This window comes from Lissotriton helveticus, chromosome 5_1 (assembly GCF_964261635.1).
Source record: "Lissotriton helveticus chromosome 5_1, aLisHel1.1, whole genome shotgun sequence".
NCBI classification, from domain to species: domain Eukaryota; kingdom Metazoa; phylum Chordata; class Amphibia; order Caudata; family Salamandridae; genus Lissotriton; species Lissotriton helveticus.
In genome coordinates this window covers 374,438,643-374,460,597 of record NC_136065.1, presented here as the reverse complement: position 1 = coordinate 374,460,597, position 21,955 = coordinate 374,438,643, and the positions used below count along the sequence as shown (strand labels likewise).

At 41.2% G+C, this 21,955-nt stretch overlaps 1 protein-coding gene across 2 annotated transcripts in view; it reads right to left on the bottom strand.

Annotated features, from left to right (window-relative positions):
* FBLIM1 (filamin binding LIM protein 1) overlaps positions 1–21,955 on the bottom strand; it is an 80,139-nt gene that overhangs the window by 5,366 nt on the left and 52,818 nt on the right. The window contains exons 4-6 of one of the 2 annotated variants that reach the window (XM_078642527.1): positions 13,379–13,508; positions 10,541–10,710; positions 1,132–1,310 (exon numbers count right to left, since the gene is read on the bottom strand). In XM_078642527.1, coding sequence (XP_078498653.1) covers positions 1,132–1,310; positions 10,541–10,710; positions 13,379–13,508 — 479 coding nt within the window. The remainder of the gene's footprint in view (positions 1–1,131; positions 1,311–10,540; positions 10,711–13,378; positions 13,509–21,955) is intronic. The other variant, XM_078642528.1, reaches the window with a different exon arrangement.

Below are 21,955 nucleotides of genomic sequence, written 5' to 3'. Positions count from 1 at the left end.
TGCCTGCCTTTGAAATGCAGCTAGAACCCCTCCTGAGCAATTAGCCTGCCCCTTGCAGACTAACCCCTAATCTCCCACGTCTCCTATTGTTTTTTTTTTACCTACCATCAACCTTCTCTGCCACCACCCCCACCCCTCCCAGCCCTTCACCCCTGCACGCATAAGTTGTCTGATGCCAAAAAGAGCATTTTTCATATGGTAATCTGCTCTCTTTGGTATCAGACACCTTCCAGTTCCAGGCTCTGCGCTGCTGGACACTCTGCAAAGTTACAGACAGTGACATAGCACAGTCTCTAGCAGGGACAGAGCACAACCCTTCGGTATTTTTGTGGCGGGCACATTCTTTGCCCACCGCAAAAATACAGCGAATTTTGAGATTTTAGGCCGCAATTTAGTTTTTTTTGCTGCAAAATTTGCCACGCAAAGCCGCAAAATCCTGGGGGATCGGTTAAAAATTAGAGAGAAGCAAGAGAAAGAATAGAAAAGTATCATAGATAAAATGAAGCTTAAGGTAAATACCTTAAGTTTCATTATATCTAGGACACTATTGTCCCCCCCATTGCAAGTTCCTGCTTATCTCAACAGGATCACCTTCCCTGATACGAGGCAAGTGTGTCAATCATACCAAATCATAATCTAAAGGCAGGCTGCTTTTTACATTATTCTTTGTTGTTATTTCTTCAACCTTCTTCACCACAAGCTTGAGCACTGGATCTTTTACACGAATAAATGTAATTTGATACTATGCTTTGCAATAAACAAATTAATTGCAAAAAAAACTGCCTATATATATTGTATGCCTTTGTAATGTATAAAGTAGATATACTCTCGGTATTCTACTACGAGAAGCGAGTTCCCCTGTGTTTATTACCCAGATTAAAATCTTAGCGTACCATTGTTTTCTAATATAGCATACTACCCCAGATTCTCGACAATTGTGGCGTCACCCTTGTTAAGCCGTATACACTTCCCTGAGCAGGCTTCCTCAATCCCCTACTCGAGCTTCTCTACACTGCAAAGAGCAGCCTATCCATTGCACCCTTGCCTTGCTTTCTCCACTCTATGTAGCATGTTTCACCTGACTCAGAGCAGCATTTCCCAGTCTCTTTATACAGATTTCTTCTGACGCACCTATAGTAATCCTCGGCGCAGTGAATCTCGTTGTAGTCATCTACTGCAAAACTCTCATCTGCGATTCTCCGCTGACAAACCACACAGGTGAAACACTCTGGGTGATAGCCACTCCCCATGGCACGCACAATGTGGTCCAGGATAACTGCTTGGCATTTGGCACATTTATCGAGTGTGTCCTACGTGCGGGAGTACAAGAAGATGGTGAGTAACATGCAAAAGGTTCTGAACTGTATGCTGTATCCATATAAAAGTTACATATGTTTACAGAAACTGATTACAAAAATTACGTGACTATCAGTTTGACACTGGTCTGTGTTACGCGGAGATATATTCAGAAGGCACCTTTCTAACATTACCAAGGCATCGTTTAGATAAACAGATTGTTTCTGCTATTACAATGCATGAGGTCACAGAGCCAGTTTTCATGTAGGAAGACAGTACTTATACCAAGTGTATTTTCAGAACATCCTAACAGCGTGGCCATTCTAACGAAGCAAGTGACTTCGCAGTTTTAGAATCCCTCAGTACTAATAGCTTGTTTTTTTATATAATGGTTCATATCACATTTCTGTTGTTTCTAATAGCTGTAAAGTACAGGTTATATGATTACCCAAGTTAATGATACTCAATTTATAGATCTCGGAAGGATGGAGGGCTGAGTTCACCTTGCTGGGGCCCAAACTTGTGACCTGCACATCACAACAGAAGTCAAAGTCGAGCATTAAGTCTTTCAGCCATCCAGCCAAGTAAGGCCTAGAACATCCATTGAAGTTACTCACCCATACTATTGTTTATGGGGTGCCCTGTGCAAGTTGTAAAAACAACTGGCTCCAGAAAGGCGTACCTATGGCAGTTTTATGACCTTATAGATTCACATTTGTCTAAATACGTATCTATATAGTACTTTCTGTGCTAACTTTTACATTTATTGATTACCTCTAGGACAAGCACCATGCTTTGAGCTATAGTTCAAATGCATTTCCCTTTTCTTTTCACCCTACTGATATATAAGGGCATTGTCAATCAGACTATAACTGACAGCTCAGAATTCATCCCAATACTGCCATTAAAGGAGCTCACATAGCACCAATGGGAAACCAGGAAATGCAACTCTCAAATATTTATTTATTTATTTGATTTGTATAGCGCATTATAACCCAGGGGTCTCAAAGCCAGGCTTGCAGTTATAGAACAGGACTTAAGGTGAAGTATAGACAATGTTTAAATACCCCTATTGATATAACCATTGAACACATTTTTCAAGACTTAACATGATTATTACCGCATCTCATGATCCATTCCAAATGTCATTATTTTTTTCAGCAAACCACCACAAAAACATTAAAATATACACACTATATTCATGACACTACTCGCACTACGTTGATAATAATAGATCAAACAAGTTAAACCCTAAATTAATCCTTTAATATATTTACATTGCAACATGACATGTATTATTCATTCTAAGTCATGAGACTTACATCACTGCCCTTCATATTACTCAGCTGCCCCATTACTACCATCTGCCTTGTTGGCAATTGGATGTTTTGATTTGTTGAATTCAGACGAGACTTACCAGCACCACCACAAACCAGCAACTCATCTTCCTCCGCCCAGAGTACCCACCCTCAGCCGGCGGCATTACATAAATACATGTTTTAACATAACTAATGAACACCTAATTAAGCATTATTGCTCGAACTCAGGGAGTTAACCTAGTTAATCTCTGCAGAATATGTAAATTGCAGTTAATTGCCTGCAGTGCAGTTCTGGGCCTTTGCCAAAGATGAGGACGCAGGAGGGGAATAGCAAATAGCAGCTGTTAAAGCCCAACAGCATGTGGGTATAAGGTGATTAGCACCCATCCCCCAAATCTCACCTAACACAGGCATATAAACAGATGGATTGTTTAATGTGTGCCACTGAAACAAAAATGGAGGCAAACAGTACCCAGTGTTAACATTATTGGCAGTCTAATTGCCGTAGCCAATCGCAGCATTCCATTTTTGGGTACTAAATGCATTTCACTCATTGAGGTAGCCCGTTGACAGCCTGCAAACCTGCTAAAACAGCTATTATTTTTCTTAACCAGCATATAAAAATACCTACCTTAGGTTGCTTGTGTTAGAGTGTATTAAGACTTTGAAACATGTTAAGGCTTCCCTAGTTTACGACATAGCATCTCAATCTCAGTGTTTTTAGGACAGTGTCTGGGATGCTTCTATCTAATGAAACGCTTCACTTTTATTTTGTACGGTAAACTAGTGATCCTTCCTACCAAGTGTGACTGACAACATAGCAGAAGACATCGAACACTATTCAACGCTTTGCTCTCTGCAACTTCGTGATATTGAAATAAATCTTTTCTTGCATTGTAGACACCAATATTGAAATCCGGCTAAACCAAGGCCTTTGAGCTTGCACACACCAATTCCTCTTTCTCCTGGACATTTTAAATGAGGAAACAGGCTGTGATAGGCAGAGAAGAAGGTATACCTGGCTCATGGCATACCACAAGGAATGGGGGGTGTTTTCAACAATGAGAAGGTCGGAAAACGAAGCTCAACAGGTATTTCATGTGAAAATGTTTGCATTACTTGACTTTTTGCTGATTAAGCAAGGCAGGCAATTCTAAAAGTATTTTTTGTTTGACAAGCTGTTCCTACATGTGTTTGACATCGGCCTACAGTTGTTCCCACTCCAGTTTTAGACTCCATCATCCCACGGGGCATTTGCATCATTGTCCGTTTATGAAAAATTCAAGTTAAGCGTTAGATCATCTAACTTCTGAAAACAATTTCAATGCTCAATTTTGACTCATCGGCATTATTGACAATTTCATCCCATCTCGGTTTGCCACTGTTCTTCAATGAAAAGCCGCCAGGTCATCATGTTTTGACATTCTGGAATGGGTTGGAGCTTGTACTGGAATAGGAGTATCTGGAAAATACAGTGCTTATTTTCTAGTTTAGCAATTGTATCACTTGCATTTAGGAATATTTTAGACAACCCTTTGATGTGATTGATTCTTGTATTTGTTGCTTAATGTTTGAATGTAAATAAATTGATGGTTTTCCGGACTTTAACATAAATTGCTGGCTAGATAGGAACCCCTTTCCCACAGTCACCACCAGCTGAAGTTTTCTCCACCAGAGTGGCCTGTTCTTGTGCTTTTGCATTTGAACGGTTCTCACTGTGTTATTTAAACGTGGTCTGCTTTATCGGTGTGCTGCACTGTCAATTTTATATGCATGGAATTCTTTCATTCCGGGACTGTCACTGACCTCTGCTAGCCAATGCATACAATGTAAAGAATTCAAACACAGGTGATGGCAAAGCAAACTGAAACCTGCTGAACATGCTAAGTCACTATGGAATATGTGGTAGAGCTGAAGTGCTGTAATCATATGAATCACCTGACAATCATATCCCTCCCCGTTCCACCTTTATTTCATATCAATTCAATAGGTTGGTCCTTATTCTTTGATATGAATTCTGTTCTCGAGCCTGTATTTATTCGACTTTAACTTATTGGATATCTCATTAACTATGTTGTTTTACATTATATTATATTTGTATTAATTCTTCTAAAATGATAATACAGATATTGGAACACAAACAAATTCAATTCAGTTCTCTTTCTCGTGTATTTTCATATATTTTCCAGGCAATGGCTGTCAAATAAAACAGTTATGACCCAAAAGGTGAGTGTAGGTAACAAAAAAAGGGCATCCGATTTGTCAAAATTCCTACTTTAAGGTCAATTCCCTGTGTGCCATTGCAGCTGATGTACATTACAGTATCTGATTAGCTTCAACATAATTGGCAGGTAGACAACAGGTTCATTGGAAACATAGGCCCTGATTTGCTGTTCTGCCATGGGGATGGAGTAAATTACTTCATCCCCATGATGGAGGTGCCGCCCACCAAATTTCTAAGGTTCCGCCAAACCGGCGGTCCTTTATGAAAGCATGGCCAGGAACCACTGTCACAGCGGTTCTAGTCAGTGCATGTTACTCTGTGGTACAGGGCTATGTCAGCAGGAGCCATTTATTCTTTTTTTCTTTACAAAAGGAAAATTCCGAAAAGGGACAAAATAAGTAATGTTCCCCTTGCCAAAAGAGTCATCTTCCATGGTCGGGGGAGGATAAATGTGCATTTTACTGTCTCTCACCACCAAGGTTTGCCTGGCGGTGAAAGAAATAAAAAAATGGCTATATGTCTGCCACTCCTAATTGGGCGGGTGGACATATGCCATTTGGCCGACGGCCCTTACGCCCCAGGGCCTTTGGAGATGTTTGCTTATGGTGGAGACAAAGTAGTCTGCCATGGCCACACTTAAGGTCCGCCAGCATAAAGATCGGGCAGGTGCACCGTTATGTAGGCAGGGAACAAACTCTGTTGCCACGGCAACAGAGTTTGCTTCCCACCAACATATAAATTAGGCACATAGTTGCCTACATCATGTGGCATTCGCCTATACCACTACTAACGCTGGGGCAACTACCAGAACACACACCTACTATCTTTGCCCATTATCATTGGTCCGGCCAGCTATATAAGCTATGCCTCAGCGATGCCTACCACCTCACTATGACTTCATAGATGGGCAACTTCTCATATTATCGGCTGGGCAGCAGATCACCTAGCTATGCTCTTTTTACCAGCTTTGTATTGTGGTACTTGGAGTCTTGCTTTTACAAAACTTACTTCAAAATAAACAGATGAGAAACATAATATATGCATTGTGCCAACTTGCATGTTATCTCACTGTCATTGAACACGAAACATTATCTAAGTATGCATCCATTATGTTATCTCCTCGATGAGACAGGATTCGGAATTAAACAAAATGTGCATTATTGGTACTTTACAAGCAAACTAGTGTTACAAATAGAGACGACTGGGACTGTATCAACTACATGAACGTGACACGCTAACGCAGATTAACATGAGAACATGAAGCCGTTGGTGAATATTTCTGAACAATGCTACTCAGCACGGCTGCCGTATCCAAAGGCGATCCGTTCCCTTTCTCATGGTTACTATAGTTCGCGAGTGGTCATTCAACCAAATGGGGTTCACACTTTTGGTGGTCATTGATGGCATCTACATAAAATGTACTTAAATAGGAAGAAGTCTAGAACATCTCAAAGAAGATGTATTTTTTTCAAGTAGCATGTACTATGTTGCAACAAATGACCTGCAAAATTAGGAACATAACTATTTCAAACTATTTCTTGGCTAGACGATCCTGTGTGTGACATGGCAAGATTCATAGTGACTTATTCCTGGGAAAAAATCCTGAGTGTTATGTTGACACGTTTGAAGGAGTCTTTGTGTTTGGTCTAGGGCTCAGTGCAAGTGGTGCAGGAGTGCAGTTATGTGTTAATTCATCTAGGTAACAACCCCGGCAAAGCAGTTTTAAATTATAGATAAGTGATCAGTTTTTTTCGGTAGACCTGGCACATAATCAAAGACCTCCACTTACAAACCTGACCTGTACAATACCAAAATAGATATTGTAGCCATTCTCCATACCTCCATACCTGGCACCCACCACACCCACTCTGGGGACCAAGTTGTGGAACATTTCTCAGACAGTGAAAATGGGGGTGGCGGGCGTTTGACCCTGAGATATTCTGACTATGGCATACCCAACTTAAACATGATCCTACGAGACAGGTGTGGGAAAGTATATGTTTCACTGAAAAGACTGACACTGTGAAGTTTTAAGGGGTGCCAGTTGGAGAAAAAATATATTTTGAAATATAAATATCTTCATATCCATTCAAGCATTGAGACATCTGGTTTTATACAAAAAGAGCTTCAGAAATTATAAAATCCGCCACTGAAGTTTTGTCTCAGATTTTGACATTGGCAGAGGGTGGGGATAACTCCCTCCACCAAGGTACCATAACCTGCGACCCATCCACCAATTACAAAGTAGAAATAGGATAGCACCAATTGTATACCGGTACCACTGCCCCAACACCAGTATCCTGCTAAACCCCTATCATTTCCAGGGCCTAGCAAGGTGAAAGAATGGCAGTGGGGTCCTTCGGCTTAGGAATGGTGATATGCCCCCATCTTCCCTTCCTCAGGGCTTATGGAATCCCTAAGATTTCCTCCATGGCCTGCAGTGCTTGTATTTAGACAGGTGCATTATAATCCATTCCCGAGCTGAGAAGTGGGAGATAGCTCCTGTCACTCCTTCACTCAATACACCATGGTGACCCCATGAAAGGTCTATCCGGGTACCCTGGGGTGTGTATGCCCATCCTGATAAAAGGGGCATTACACTAAATGAATTTCCCTTTTATTTTGGGTGGGTTCACAGCAGAGAAAGTAATTCATGGGATTAACAGAATGGTGCCTTGGGAACCCCGAGCCCTTAGGATCTGCCAGATTGTCCCTGCACTGCTCTGGGATCCCCAACACACTAAGCCTACACCGGGTGCTGTTTCAACCAGTGCTTGCACCACCAAATGTTTGCTGCTGCCTATCCATTTTCCTTCTGTGGCACAGCCACCTTGACATGCAAGGACAATTGCAGCTAGTGACCATGATGTAGGAAGGTTTGAGTGGTGGCATGTATTACACATGGGTGGACCCCATGCTCTGGAGTTTCCTTAGAATCCTCCCCGAAATGCCCTAGGATTTCACCCCACACTGAGTCTATTCCAGGTATTGTTTCCTCTGGCGCTTACAAAAGTCTGCAGCTGCTCTGCCATTCACCTGCAATGGCACAGCTGCCTCAGTAATCAAGAACAATTAAAACCCAAAAGCCAGTATGTGGGAAAGTTAGGGTGGTGACTGGCATTAGCACTGGGCGGAGGCAATACGCTGCTTTCATCTAAATTGAGGCTGTTGGCACTTAAAGCTACTTTATTCCAATGGGATAGCTAGGAAGGTGGAGCTTTTGCAGCAGTGTTTATGTGTAACTACTGGTCCCACATTTCAAATCCAGAAAGACGACTGGTTGGTGAAAGTGAGAGAGGGACAATAAGCTTACTTTACTTTTATCTTAGGTACTTAACTTACCGTAAATCCAAGTTCAAAGGGCAGCAGAGCCCTTTACAAAGACACCTTTTCTGTCAGAAAGAGCAGCTCATGCTTGAAGTGCTGTACATACAACTGCATTTATGTGTGTGGTATCTTGAAGTCAAGGTGGTGGGGGCTGGTATTATCTTGGAACACTACCAAGCCATCTGATCTTAAGATGTATTAACCGCTTTCTTTGAGTGTGTGGAAGAAGGCAGTAAGGCTGGTTCAGATTACAAATATAAAGAGACAAACTTCTGTGTCTCTTGTGCTTTGTATTCCTAAGGACATACAATGCAGACACTGCTATACCCGACTGACAGTGACCCGCTCTAGCTGCCAACTAGTGGGAGCATTTTTATGTGGCAAATTTCCTATCTCCAAAACTAAAGCATTGCCTCTACAGATTTTCCCCTCTCTGGAGGTTAAATCTAAGGAGGTCAACTTCAGGATTGTGTCTCTGGGTTTTGCGTGTAGGAGCTGGGAGTTCAGGTCTAGTCTGGTAAACCCTGCACGGTGTGATGCATAATTATTGCCTCTTCCTCTCGAATTCTCTGCTTGTACCAGATTGCAACAGATTTCTCTGTGCTTACATTGGACAGTTCATACATTTTGATCAAAAGGGGCCCCTTCAGTGTAAGGATTACATCGGCAACCATTAGAAAGACCTCTTGAAATATCCCTCCATCAAGTGCATTCTTCTTTGAAGGTTTTCTGGAACATATTTTCAACCTAAGAAAAACATAGGCAGCCCCTCAAAAATTTCCCAGTGGCTAACACATTCTTCCAAAGTGGTATCTTCAGGAACAGACATGCTTGGATGCCTCTAGGCTGAAGCATTCAACAAATTCCCAAATGCCTCACACACTCAGCACTAAACATGCTGCCAACTAGTTTTGCACTGCTGAGCCTGAGGGGCGTCTCTCAGGTGCTACCTATGTCTTGAGTTTGGCAGATCATGGTTCGCTTTCTATTCCTTCATTTTATGCTGATGTACTTGCAGTTCCCTGTTACCGATACATGGTGCCCACGCTACACCTGTGCTCATCCGGTATGGGGGTATATGTCTTTGGCACTGACTTGCAAGTCTCAGTAGACGGTTAACAGAACGAGTCCAGGTGTGCTGACAAGTGTAGAAATATAGGGCGCCCTACTGGATCCAGCCTATAACCCCACTCACTCCCATAGATACAAATTGTAACATCCCATAGAAAATATTCAATCAAATTTTTTCGACTTTTAAATGAAAAACATATAAAAATATTTTTGTGTTAAAAAGTTACACAGAAGTAAATATTCAATCATTTAAAAATGAATAATTTCTAATTTTTTTAATACAAAAGAATTCAACTACACTTTACAATCGTCTTTCAAAAAATGAAAAGTATTTTAAATGAATACAAAGCAAATAGCTATTATTTAAATTTAAAAAATGAAATATTAAAAGATAGTTTACATTTTTGATGAAAAATAATATATTAAAGTAACATATTTTAATCATGCAATTATTTATTAAAAATGTACTTTGATGACTTTATGTGCCATTACGTTTGATTTGTATTAGTTCTAGGTAAACAATAATTTTAAATTAATTTACAATGTTATTGTGCGTTGAAATATTTGTTACATTTTTTAAGAATTATTAAACTGTATTATTTTGTCCCTACATTTTACCAATGGGAGATCTCCGCCACTGTGTCTGATGGGTAATAGGTGTGACAAGCATTTCATAATTAAGGTTCCAAGTTTTCTATTTTACTAATGTATACCTACAAATGCTGACAGGGCACAATATATTTTCGTGTTTCCATTTATTTAAAAAATAATAATAATCTGAAACTTAAAAGCTGCAGACGTGCTCAAAATGCTAGTGCTACACTCAATGTTTTTAGGTGATTGTATCGCTTTTTTGTGTTTGGCTACCTACATCAATAAGATCTTGAAGATTACAAATTTCGAGAGCACATTTACATGTTAACCATGGAAATATACTAGTTCTAATAAATTTTTTATTCACCCAAAAAATAAATATGAATAAATACCAAGAAGACAAGAAAAAAAAATATATGTGAAAATACAGACGAAAATGTCAAAAAAGAGGCATAACCATAATTAATCTATCCTCTCTGGGATCCTAACACAACAATACCTCTCCCCTAGTGCTGAGGGTCCAATGATGGTTTGTCGGGAGAAATAATAGTCATTAATATATACAGACTTCCCATTTTCTCATGTGTGATTGGGAATTGTTCTTCGGAATGGTATAAGTTCTACATACATACCTATGCTTTGTCGGGGGATGGAAAGCTGGTTGGGTGGGCAGGGCAGAGGGTGGTGGTGGGAGGGAATGAAATCTCACCTTATAGCAGGCGTCACAGATTGGCTGACCGTCCATCTGGTAATACCGCTGCCCTGCCAGTGGAAGTTGACACTTTCTGCAGGTGAAGCAGCCGGCGTGGTATTGCTTCCTCATGGCCTCTACAACAGCAGCCTGAGCAGAGATGCCTTTGCGACAGAAGGCACAGATTTCTGGAATAGAAAGAGAAAATCTAACTCCAATCTTGATTTAGTGTATTTATAAGAGCACTTTTATCCTAAACACCGTGCATAAAATAGTATGGTCCACAAAATTAAGTCAAAGATTAATTTACAATAAAGATTATACAGCAGGACTGGGATGGTGTGATAATTAAAGATACTATTCTTCAGAAACAGGTAGCTCATTCCATGATTAAGGAGCTAAACGAGAAAACCAGTGAAAGCAAGAAGAGGCAGATGGGAATGAGTAACAGTAATTGAGACAGGGCATCACATAACAAGAAGCGGAATACAGCGAGACCAAAGAAGATAAGTAAGACTGGGCAGAAGAATAAACATAGAAGATTGAAAACAGGGACATTTAAACTTAAAACATTTAAAATGTAGCAAGAAGTTGAGACAGATAAGGGCAAATATTCGAGTGATGTACAAGATGTTTGATTGACCTGAAAGGGAGCAGTAGTACATTTGGGAAGACCAACATGTAAGGAGCAGCAATAGTTAAGGACAGAAAGAGCTAAAGTTTTGATGAGCAGTTATGAGAAGAATCAAACTAACAACCAAGGTTATCAATAAAAGAAGAAAAGGCAGTTACAAAGGGGAAAAGGAAAGCAGAAATGATGGTTGAGGCAGAAGAGAATCTCTTTTTTAGGATTACATTTGAGAAAGAGCATAGCCATCTATGCCTCATCAACAGGAAGGTATGCCAAAGCAAGGACATAGAGAGAGGCAGTATTAGGGGTTAGGAGAATAAAAGAAAGAAAACTAAATGAAATTAATGAAAAGACGGTAATAGTATACAAAAAGAGAGAAGATGAGTATTGGTAGGTACCACCCTTAATTAAACTAATTAGCAAAAATACAAAACAAGTAAATTAAACAATATACAACAACACTATTTTTTAAAGTCAAGCAATGGGGGTGTGGTGTTCTCACCCATAACAAAAATATTTGAAAACAATTTAACAGGTACTACTACTCACTGCAATGTAATCCCCTACTGTGTGCGATAATGTGTAACATGTTCTTCATTGTGCCTTATCCCCCTTCTTCAGGGGGGCGTGATATGTGAAAATTTAATAAACAAATGTAAACAAAAAAATATATAAAATTAAAACATGACATTAATTTAGGAAGAATCTTGGCTCAACCTGACCTTCTGAATAATTGTCCTACCTAGTCCTCCCCAACACATTACTTACTGGTCCTGACTGCCTGGAGTTTCCTGATCCTGCCCATGAGCTATCAGTCCTGCTTAGTTGTGATTATTCATGGACCACCTTGACAGGATAGCAATGTTGGAATGGTAAGAGGAGCCCGTTTGTGTTTTTTGCAGACCTCTCTCATCACAAATGTTTTATTGGTTTGCCGTAGGAGCTGTTCTCGGGCTTGGTGCATTTTCACATGGGGCCAACTTTAGTAACTTGGTACAATTTAGAGTACCATGCGGAATCTGTAGTGTACATTGGGAAACTAATCTGGCCTAGGGTAAAAGTTATGGTTTGCTAAGAACCTAAACGCCACATTAACTTCACGCACCCAACCATCTTAGTGAAGACTTTCAGAAACAAAGCAAACTCTGAAAGCAGATGCCCTTCATACTTCTCACACACTATTTCAGTTAATCTTCTGTCGGTACTATATGAGGTGGCATCCTCCTCTCTGTATCCATTTGTACTCTTGTTGTACCTCAGTGCAGTACCTGCAATGTCCATATGGTGTTTACAATCACTCACCCTTTTCTTCTAAACAGCTGCCTGAGTACAAAATAATGTTGTGTCTCAGTACAGATGCAAAAAGAACAATTGATGGACAGAATGTTGAACAATGTCAAACATTCACCCCAGTACAGAGATGTGGGCCTACATCCATCATTTTTGCTCCCCATGCCATTCTAGATTAAACCCAGCCATATGCAAATCAGTCTTGACCCTGCTCCCAGTGGGAAAAGTCCAGCCCGAACTGCCAGGCCAGGTTCTCCCGGGACCGGAAACAAGCATCATAGGACCGGTTTCGGGGTTTCGCCCCTCAATAGCCAGGCTAGACACCGGAATATGTCTGGCATTTCTGAAATAAAAATGACGGAGCGAAGTGGGAGGTAGGGTAGGGGAATGGTTCTTATTGTTTTTGTTAATTGTAGGCACTCCTTCCATAGTTGGGGGACTGCGCATCTGTGGTGGATTTCTGTCTTATTTTTTTGTGTGAAAATCAAATCATTAAAGAGTATAATAAACATTCTCAATCTCTTTCCTATCTTAACCACTTTGTCAGGGTTGTACTATGTCAGAAAATATGCCCTGGCACCAAAATACAAGTGGCCCTCATTAGCGAATGAGATATCTAAAAAAGTGGCCCACATTTGCAAATCAGGGTAGTTTTGAACTTTATAAGACATGTTGTGTAAGAGTTGTGCAAGGTATGTGAGATGGCATACATTTGTGCTTGCTGCAGGCAATGTTTGTGGTAATATCAGGGAAAACAACAGTAAAAACCGAACCATAAAACAGGCCCACAAACTGCCAAAACACCTGCCCACAGACTGACCTGACAGACTAGCCCTTTGGTCACTGACTGATTGCCCAATAGGCCAGTCTGACACTGCACTCTGTCACCACAGTACCCTCTTGACACTCATGCATCCTTTTCCCCTCTACTGTACCTGTAGTGCCATCCTCCTCCTTATATCCGTTGATGCTCTTCTTGGGTGGTTGCGGTTGATTGGCTTGTATGAAACTGACCGGTGGTGGCTTGATCAGCGAATACTCCTCCAGAAGTGGTGAGATGATCTGCTGTGGAAAGGAGCAGGGATGAGTGCAAAGGTCTTTCTCCTGCACTGCATGTTTGCTGGCTCACTGCGGATCTGCGCCTAAACCTATCCACACCCAAATGTTTGCTTAGGGCGGCGGTAGGTGCAGGATATCAAAAGTCCTTTCATTCAAGAAAAGCCATCCAGCACAGCCTCACTCCATCCCTCTCTCTCTTAACACACCAAACAGTTATCTTTTTAAAAAACATGCAAACAAAACACATTTCATAAGCTCATTGTCAGATTTTTTTTACTCATTTTAATAGTGTTATGGTGAATTTCTGTTCGTTTTACATTTTTTTCACTGATGCCTTTATTTGTGAAAGGGATATATGTGATTTATAACTGAAATAATACATGTTCTTTCCTCCTTTATGTGGTTGAAGCTATTGTTTATATTTGCAACTTTTAATTCAGCACTCAAGCAGTAAGGAGACTGATTCAAAGTTCCTGTAAAAAATAAAATGAGCACAAATCTCATATAAAAGTCAAATGCATTTTTTAATGGATATATTTTCTAACGCATTTTTTTCCAGCAACTTTATGAGTTTGAAATATAAATACAAATATAAGATTATATAGCTCTTTAAAGCAATCCATTTGTTCCTTCCTTTTGTTTCGTCATTACATGCCTGGTATACCCAAGTCTTGGCAGTAGCTTTTCTCCTCTCTGCTAAGTTTTATTTAGTGGTAACGAGCTATGAAGTCTACATGTACGTTGCAAATGTATCCTTGCTAATGTCTCAATTAAGGGTGTAATGTGTATGTTAAATGAACGTCTTATTGGTTGACTCAGGTCTCTGTTGGATCCCCTTCCTGGGGGTAACTGACCTGCCCATCCCAAGCACCCAATTCCACTGGTTGTTTGCATTTGCCAGCCATTTTACTAGCTCACTGGTGCAGTGTAGTATTTGGTCAATGGCCCCCGGCTGCAATATTACTTTTAAGCTTTAAAAATTCTTTCCAGAGTACCAGTTGAAAGGTAGGCACAGCAACCTCTCACTCTCATTGGCTTCACTCCATGCAGAATTGCGGTTTTATGGTTGAGCCACCTTTGACGTACACGATTAGCATTAAAACATTTCCCACATATTTACCTGTCTCTTCATTTATATACCAGCTCCATTTAAGGATCCTGTCTCTTTCTTCTTTCGCTTCACAGTTTTGGACAGCAGGGAGGGCACTGAATCAAGTGCCACTTATGCCCCACCAGAAACTTACACTTTTCCAACCAAGCACACCCGTGAAGTGGCATAATACCTGTCCACAGATGTGAAGTATTGCTTAATGAGCAGTATGAAGGGCCTGCCTGCTTTATATTATTGTATTATAATTTTACAGCAGAAGATAAAAACTCTGCTTTTTAAAATATTTTTAAAAGTTTAAAAAAATTTGTTTCTTGCTATGAATTTTTGTAACAGTTTTTCAGAGTTAGTAGCAATTCAAGTTTACATCAGAAAGTTATTAAACTAGTAGTTATTTTTAAAGGGCACCCCGAATTTAGAACATGTCCAAGTATTGTGCATCTCTTTCTAATATATTGAACCTATAAACGTAGATAACATAAATAAGTGCCTCATCAGCTGACCAATTTCAGGTGAGGATCAATAATATGCAATTCAGTCTTGGTTCAGCTCTAAAAAGACATTCCTGCCAGAGTGGCAGGGTTACATCTACGTGTTAGGCTTTGTTGCCTTTGTTTGTCATTTGCCCTTTTATGCAAGAAATAATTTGCATTTTTTATTGTGAAATTCAGTCAACCATACCACATAATTTGGTCCTGCATTGCTGCATAATTTCAGTGGCACTGTTTTTATGGCACAAGTTAGATATTAGCCAGATTTGTTCAAAAGGGGACTCACCTTCCTAGAATTTGTAAGATTTTGCAGAAAAGATGGTGTCTCTAAAAGGCTGGTTGAACTTGACTGTGAGTCATTGACACGTAAAGCAAAATCTCACCTTGCCCCCTTGAAGACGACACTCAACGCAGCAGCAAGAATGGTCTCCGGAATTAAGAAATTTGAGCACATCTCTCCAGCCCTCAAAGATCTCAGATGGCTCCCAGTGGAGTTGCGAGCCAGTTTCAGAACAGCCTGCATCACGCACAAAGCCCTGCATACAGGTAAACCAGAATACCTGGCCGCCAAACTCAATAGGGCAGGCCAGTCCAGAAACCTCAGGAGTTTCAGCTCTCTACTGCTCATCCCTCCCAAATCTCGCAAGCACAGAACTACAGCCAAATCTTTTGCTGGTAACGCTCCCAAAATCTGGAACTCCATTCCTCCCCACATTAGAACAACCTCCTTGTTTCCAAAATTCAAGAGACTACTCAAAGACCTCTTCCTCGACCATACTTGAGAGATCTGAAAGACCCTGGACTGTCCACAATCTGTCACTCCAGCTTTACCTAAATTCCGAGTCTGACAACAAGGTTGCAGCTCAAGATATCTTCTGGATACAAACATTCTGTTGACAGATTCTGTATGATTGATTTTCAGTCTTCTCACTATTTTATATGTTGTATATGTTGTGAAGCGCTCTGATACCCCTTGGTCTAGCTAGCGCTATACAAAACTACTAAAATAAAATAAATAAATACAAAAAATAAAAAATAAAGAAGCCTGACCTATGACTTACTATGTCCTGGCTCTACTAGCCTTTCTGGAACTCTCCCGTTTCTGTCTATAGTAGTTTAATTGTCAATCTCACATACGTCTTGATTAAGGGTACTTATAGTCCCAATGACTTCTACTTAGCATGAGGGATGTGGAGTGAAAGTTATATCTTGAGTTTGCTATGATTGGAGCTGTTAAGTTCACTTTGGGTGAGATCGATTGACTGGCACTTCGGTTGGGCAGCGTAAAACCACAAGTCATCATTGCGCCAAATAAGGGGGATTGTTTCATGGAGCTCGGCTGACCCTTTGTAAAGTAATGTGTTCCTTGTTTGAGTTTAGTCACAGGAGGGGACAAAGAATTGGAGCAGCGATTGACAGGCCGCTGTACATCCTGTACGTCATGTGTAATTAGTAGATGTGAAACGCGGAGAAGGGTGTGTTGTCTAGACCAACTCTTTGCCTCACACTAGCTAGATGGGTCCAATACATACTGGAAAAAGGACTTTTGGGTATAACAGTTACACATCAGATATATGGGGAAAACTATTCAGACAAAAGTCACCAAAGATAGAGTTACAAGGGAAATTATTATCCATCAAGACGCAGCAATCACAGCAAATTTAACAGAGAAAGCCATGGAGACTAGAAGTCCGGACCCTTATAACATACGTCATGAGCCATCAAGTTTATTCTGGGAGGTGTCGGGGGATATCTGTGGCATAATTGCACAGAATGTATCTCCTGTAAAAAAGTGGTGAACAACCCTGTGGCGCGGAAACAGAAATCTGGATCTCTCACAATGTCAACATAGGTTAGGCCCTCAAACGTATGTATGTATGTACGTATGTATACTTGTAAAGCGCACTATCACCTTTCAGGCATCCTGGCGCTATATACCGCTGTGGAACCCTTCCTGGCTTTCCCTGTGAGATGCCCCCTACTGGGCACCCGCAAGGTGAGGCCAGGCATCCTAGCGCTTTCGGGGCCGTTGTGGAGATTAAGCAAGCTATTGCCCAGAGTTGCTGAGTGGGACCCATGATTAGAGTAGGCACGAGGCGAGAATTATCGAGTCCGTGGACATTGAGCCCAAGACCCTGCCGCGTCGGGAATTGAACCCTGGTCCCGGGCCAGACCTCTGCCTCAGGGTCTGCCGCTCTAATCGGTGAGCCACACTTCTCCACCAACAATAGAGAGAGCATAATATGATTGTTAGGTGCCTTGTCAATTTTCTCTACATCATGGTGTACGTTCAGGATTTGGGATTGAGGCTCTCTGCCAAACCTGTATTCACCTAGGGTGGTTTTTGCATACGTGCAATGTGTTTTGTGTCCTAACAAATGATCCAGATAATTGAATGTTTGAGTAAAGTTATGTGTAATAGAATAATGTTATGCAGGCAGATGAAGAGAAGTGGCTGAAAGCTAGGAGGCTTGGATTTAATGCAAGATGAGTTTAAAGGCGGCTTAAAAGGAACCTTAAGAGTTACGGGAAACAACCATTACAATGCAGTCATTACAATGCACTACCTGTACAATGCAGCTGTTACAAAGCAGCTGCCTTTACAACGCATGCCATTACAGCGCATGTCACTACAACGCATGCAAATACGACGCATGCCATTACAACACATGCCATTACAACGCATTATAAGGTAACTAATGGGGATTTTTTTTTGTTTTAGGGTGGTTAAGGGTTTTGGGGTACATGGGGAAAGTATTTTTACCACTACACTATCCAACACTTACCCTACTGTTGCACTCACTGGAGTGGGAATATTAATTTTTACCCATACACTATCCAACACTTACCCCACTGTTGCCCCAAAAGTATTATGCGTTGTAATGGTATGCATTGTAATGGTAGTTTCTAAAAATGCGTTGTAATGGCATGCGTTGTAAAATCAGGCGTTGTAATGGTAGTTGCGATGTAAAAACTGCATTGTAACGGCATGCGATGTAATTGTTTGCGTTGTAACATAATATATTCATGAATAACGTGAGAAAAGGAGAGGGTGAAGAATGAACGACGGTAGACATATTCACAATCATCCAGGTAAATAATTCACATTTTTTGTAGAAATATTACGTTGACATTTTTTAAAGTTAGATAGGCAACCTCCACATACACGGTCTAAATAAGCCTCCTGGGAAGGGTTCCCTGCTGCTGAATGCAGGGCTTGGAGTGGATTGATGGCGAAGCGTTTGCAAATCCTGACTCAGCAATGAAATGCCTGAAACAAAATATCTCCAGTCACAGCATCCGACCATCCAAGCCGGACGCAAATTATTTGCCACATCGCACAGATATATGTTAGGGTTTAGGTGGCCAAACAGAGAAGTCCTCTCTCAGGGCCTCTCTGTTTTAAAGCCCGAAGGGTAGGGCCAAGCAAAGCCACAACAACTCGAGGAGGAAAACACTTTACATTCCCTACCGGACCACAGAGACAACGCGGGGACAAAGATGAAAAGGCGAAATGTATCTATGCGGACAAAGTAATATGGCCCTTCTTCCACACGGCACACCATTCTTATACCTCCGTTTTTAAGATCCCATCTCCCTAAGGATGATGGAAGATAATCAGGAGAACGCAATTAACAGCTGTTAACACCCGGCAGAATGTGGGCAATAAATCGATTAGCTTCCGCCACCCGGAGTCCCCAACAGTCAGAAACACAAACCCATTCACCTCACATCCCTGCTTCCAACTTACTCTGAACTTAAAACGCAACAATCATGAAGGCAGTATTCGAAGCCTTTTAATTGGCAGATACAATGGCAGTGGCCTTCGTCTGGCCTTTTATGGCCTCATTAAGAGAGGCCTGCTGATATCAACTTACGTGTGCCCGATTTGGTATTACAAGTTGTGAAAAATTACTGCACATTCCAGTGTTTCCCCCTTGCAAATTATGCTAAATAATATGTGGTGAATTTTACATGCGGAAAAAGTCAGAAAGAGTGAAATGTGCGCATATAAAGTGTGTGAATTCTACTGCTGCTGTTTTCCCTCTTTCCAATCTCCTCAACGTGCGGTAATATTGATTTGAAGAAAGACCGCACGTCTTCTAAATAAAATTGAATGCCCCAAGCCTTGAACTGCCTCCATCACGGTCTAATGTCACTCTAGCCTTGAACTGCCTCCATCACGGTGTAATGTCACTCTATAGGTCCCTACATGCCATTGCTTTTCAAGAATTGATAGATGCCATCTCTGTTTTGCATCTAAATTGTAGAATTCCTTCTCATCACACCTGTCACATTCTTTGCTAATGATTTTTCGTTAAGTGGTGCTCACCTGTAGGACAAGGAAGTGTTTCAGAGCAACCCACTGATACAGGTTTGCACTAAGTACCAGTGGTAATGTGGTAATTGATGGAAACAGATATGTGGCAAGTGCCCCCACTGTCTGGATCTGGGCCTACTTGGAGCAGCTTCTCGTATTCCAAATGGCCCGACAGCCTGCACGAGAACCTGCCCAACCCCACCCACAGCCCAGTGCTTAGTTTGTAAAAAAACTTAAGTGCGGTCATCTCTAAATTAGCCAGACAGCATCACCCTGTGGCGAACTGTCACAAGCACGGGAGCTGACAATTAAGTGCTGGTGCCGAGCACCGGAAACCACCAGCTCATATTAAGCACTGCCACAACCTAAACCACAGCATCAAACAGCTCGACCAGTAGAACCCAAAATGCGCCGACTCCCTGGCCCCACAATACAAAGTAGGACCCACATATATAAACACACTTAGAGGGGCTTTGGGTCAGTCCTCTTCATCCATTGATCTGTTCATCTGTTATTCACATTTTACTCCTGCCCAGCACAGCATAGGGCATGGGGCAATGGGTCAGCTCTTTTAGACATTGTCTCTCTGGAATTTGGGAGTGCTGGCATTTTACCTGGCCACATATGCACATCCTATAAAAAGAATCCCATAAAAAGAAATGCAATTCAGTGCCAGGGCCGGTGGGCTGCTACTTACTTAACAATGTTTTTTTTCTTTGATGTTTTCAGAGTACAATAATTCAAAAGCTGTAGTGCCTTTCTTTGCACCAATACGAATTATTATTTCCTGTGAAGCGATCCTGCCTCCAAAGAAGCACCCGTAATGTTCGATCAAAATTATATGCATTGTTTTTTGATAATTAAACATTTTTATTGCAGGCGTATGGCAGTCACATTTAGTTGGCAGGATGATTTCTTTTTTTTGTTTTTGTAGCATGTGGGTGTAATAAAAAAGCAAAACAAAGGTAACTATTGCACCACCCTGGCATGCCCGGTCTTATTGAATTTGCAAATGTTTGTTTTTTACTTGTGTCCATCAATCCTTTGGAATATAACTAATTTTTTTCCTATGCGAAAACAGAACACTAACACAATGTTTCAAACAAAATGCATTTATTACACTCCATAGTCAAATCATTTAACTATGGTATCCTCAAGCTAGGAGACCTGTTATTCACAGAAGCAATAGCTGTGGCTGGACATTCAGTTTACTGAGTATTATTACGGAGTCATGTTCTCCATTACCAGCTACTAGAGTGCGCTATGACCACTCAATTTCGCTGTCCAAAGGGAGTATCTTGGTTTTGCAGGGTGATTCTTTTCTGGATTCAAATGTTGTGCATTTATTCTGTCTTCTAGGGGTTGGATCCACTCCTGGTAGGTGATAACCATTTCGTCACCCACCTGGAGTGCACGAGTAGCTGTGATCCTGGGACAGCACTAGCAAGTGACAGTACTCACAGCAAATACTGCCGGATTACCCCCGATTGCCCACAGACGCAAACAAATTACCTCTCAATGTGTGATTTCCAGCTTGTTGATGCAATCCTCATTCGCCCCTCATCCCTTTTTGCTGCCAGCTCACTCGAGGTTGCGAGTTAGATTGTTTCACCATAAATCTCCATTCACGTTGTGGCCCAACAAATATGTGCTGCCTCTCAGTGGATCCTTCTACATCCATGCAAACAACTATTAACCCATCCAGCACCCTAGACCATCCATGTGCAACGACCTTGTTTGTCAATAGAGCTAGCTTTGAAGGTAGAGTGTGCATTCCTGAACTACAATTGTACTTGGAATGGCTGTGGCACAGCAGATATTTCTTTGCTGATGACTCAGCTTTCCAGCTTCTGGAAATAAACAAGCACTTTCTGGTACATTTCACTGTTTGGGGTAACTTACTGGTGCAAATCAAAGTCATAGTAAGAGCACCATGGACACTAATACATACAAATACAATCCTCCCCTCGCTCACTGCCCCTTAGTTGGATACTAAAAGACAGCAATAATTAGTAAGGTTCCTCTGTACACTGCAGATTATGAAAGGCACCATATTGGTACAGAAGGTATGGTAAATTCATGGCAAATTTTACAGAGTTGGTTGTACAAAGACAATTAACACCACCTGGATCACATTCCATCCCCATGGAACTGCACTGCCTCATCAAGAGCTAAGCCCACTCCACAAAGAGCCTGCCTAAATCAGTCAGGAACCTTCAATAGCTACATAGAACCTGCACTGTTCCGCCAGATGTTACTCTCAGCCTGCCAAGAGTCTGCAACAATACTGCAGGATCATACTCCACCCTGTTCTCACAAGAGGTAAACACACTATTCAAAAGGGATCCACTCAAGGTATTCAGAGGGGGTTTGCTCTAACCATTCAGACAGGATACATCCTACTCATTCTGAGGTGATCTAACCTAAATGTTACAATTTTAATTCATTATAACCACTCACAAGAAAATTCACAGTGAACATTCACAAGAGATCCACTTAAACTAGGCACAACTGATCCACTCCGCTTAATCTT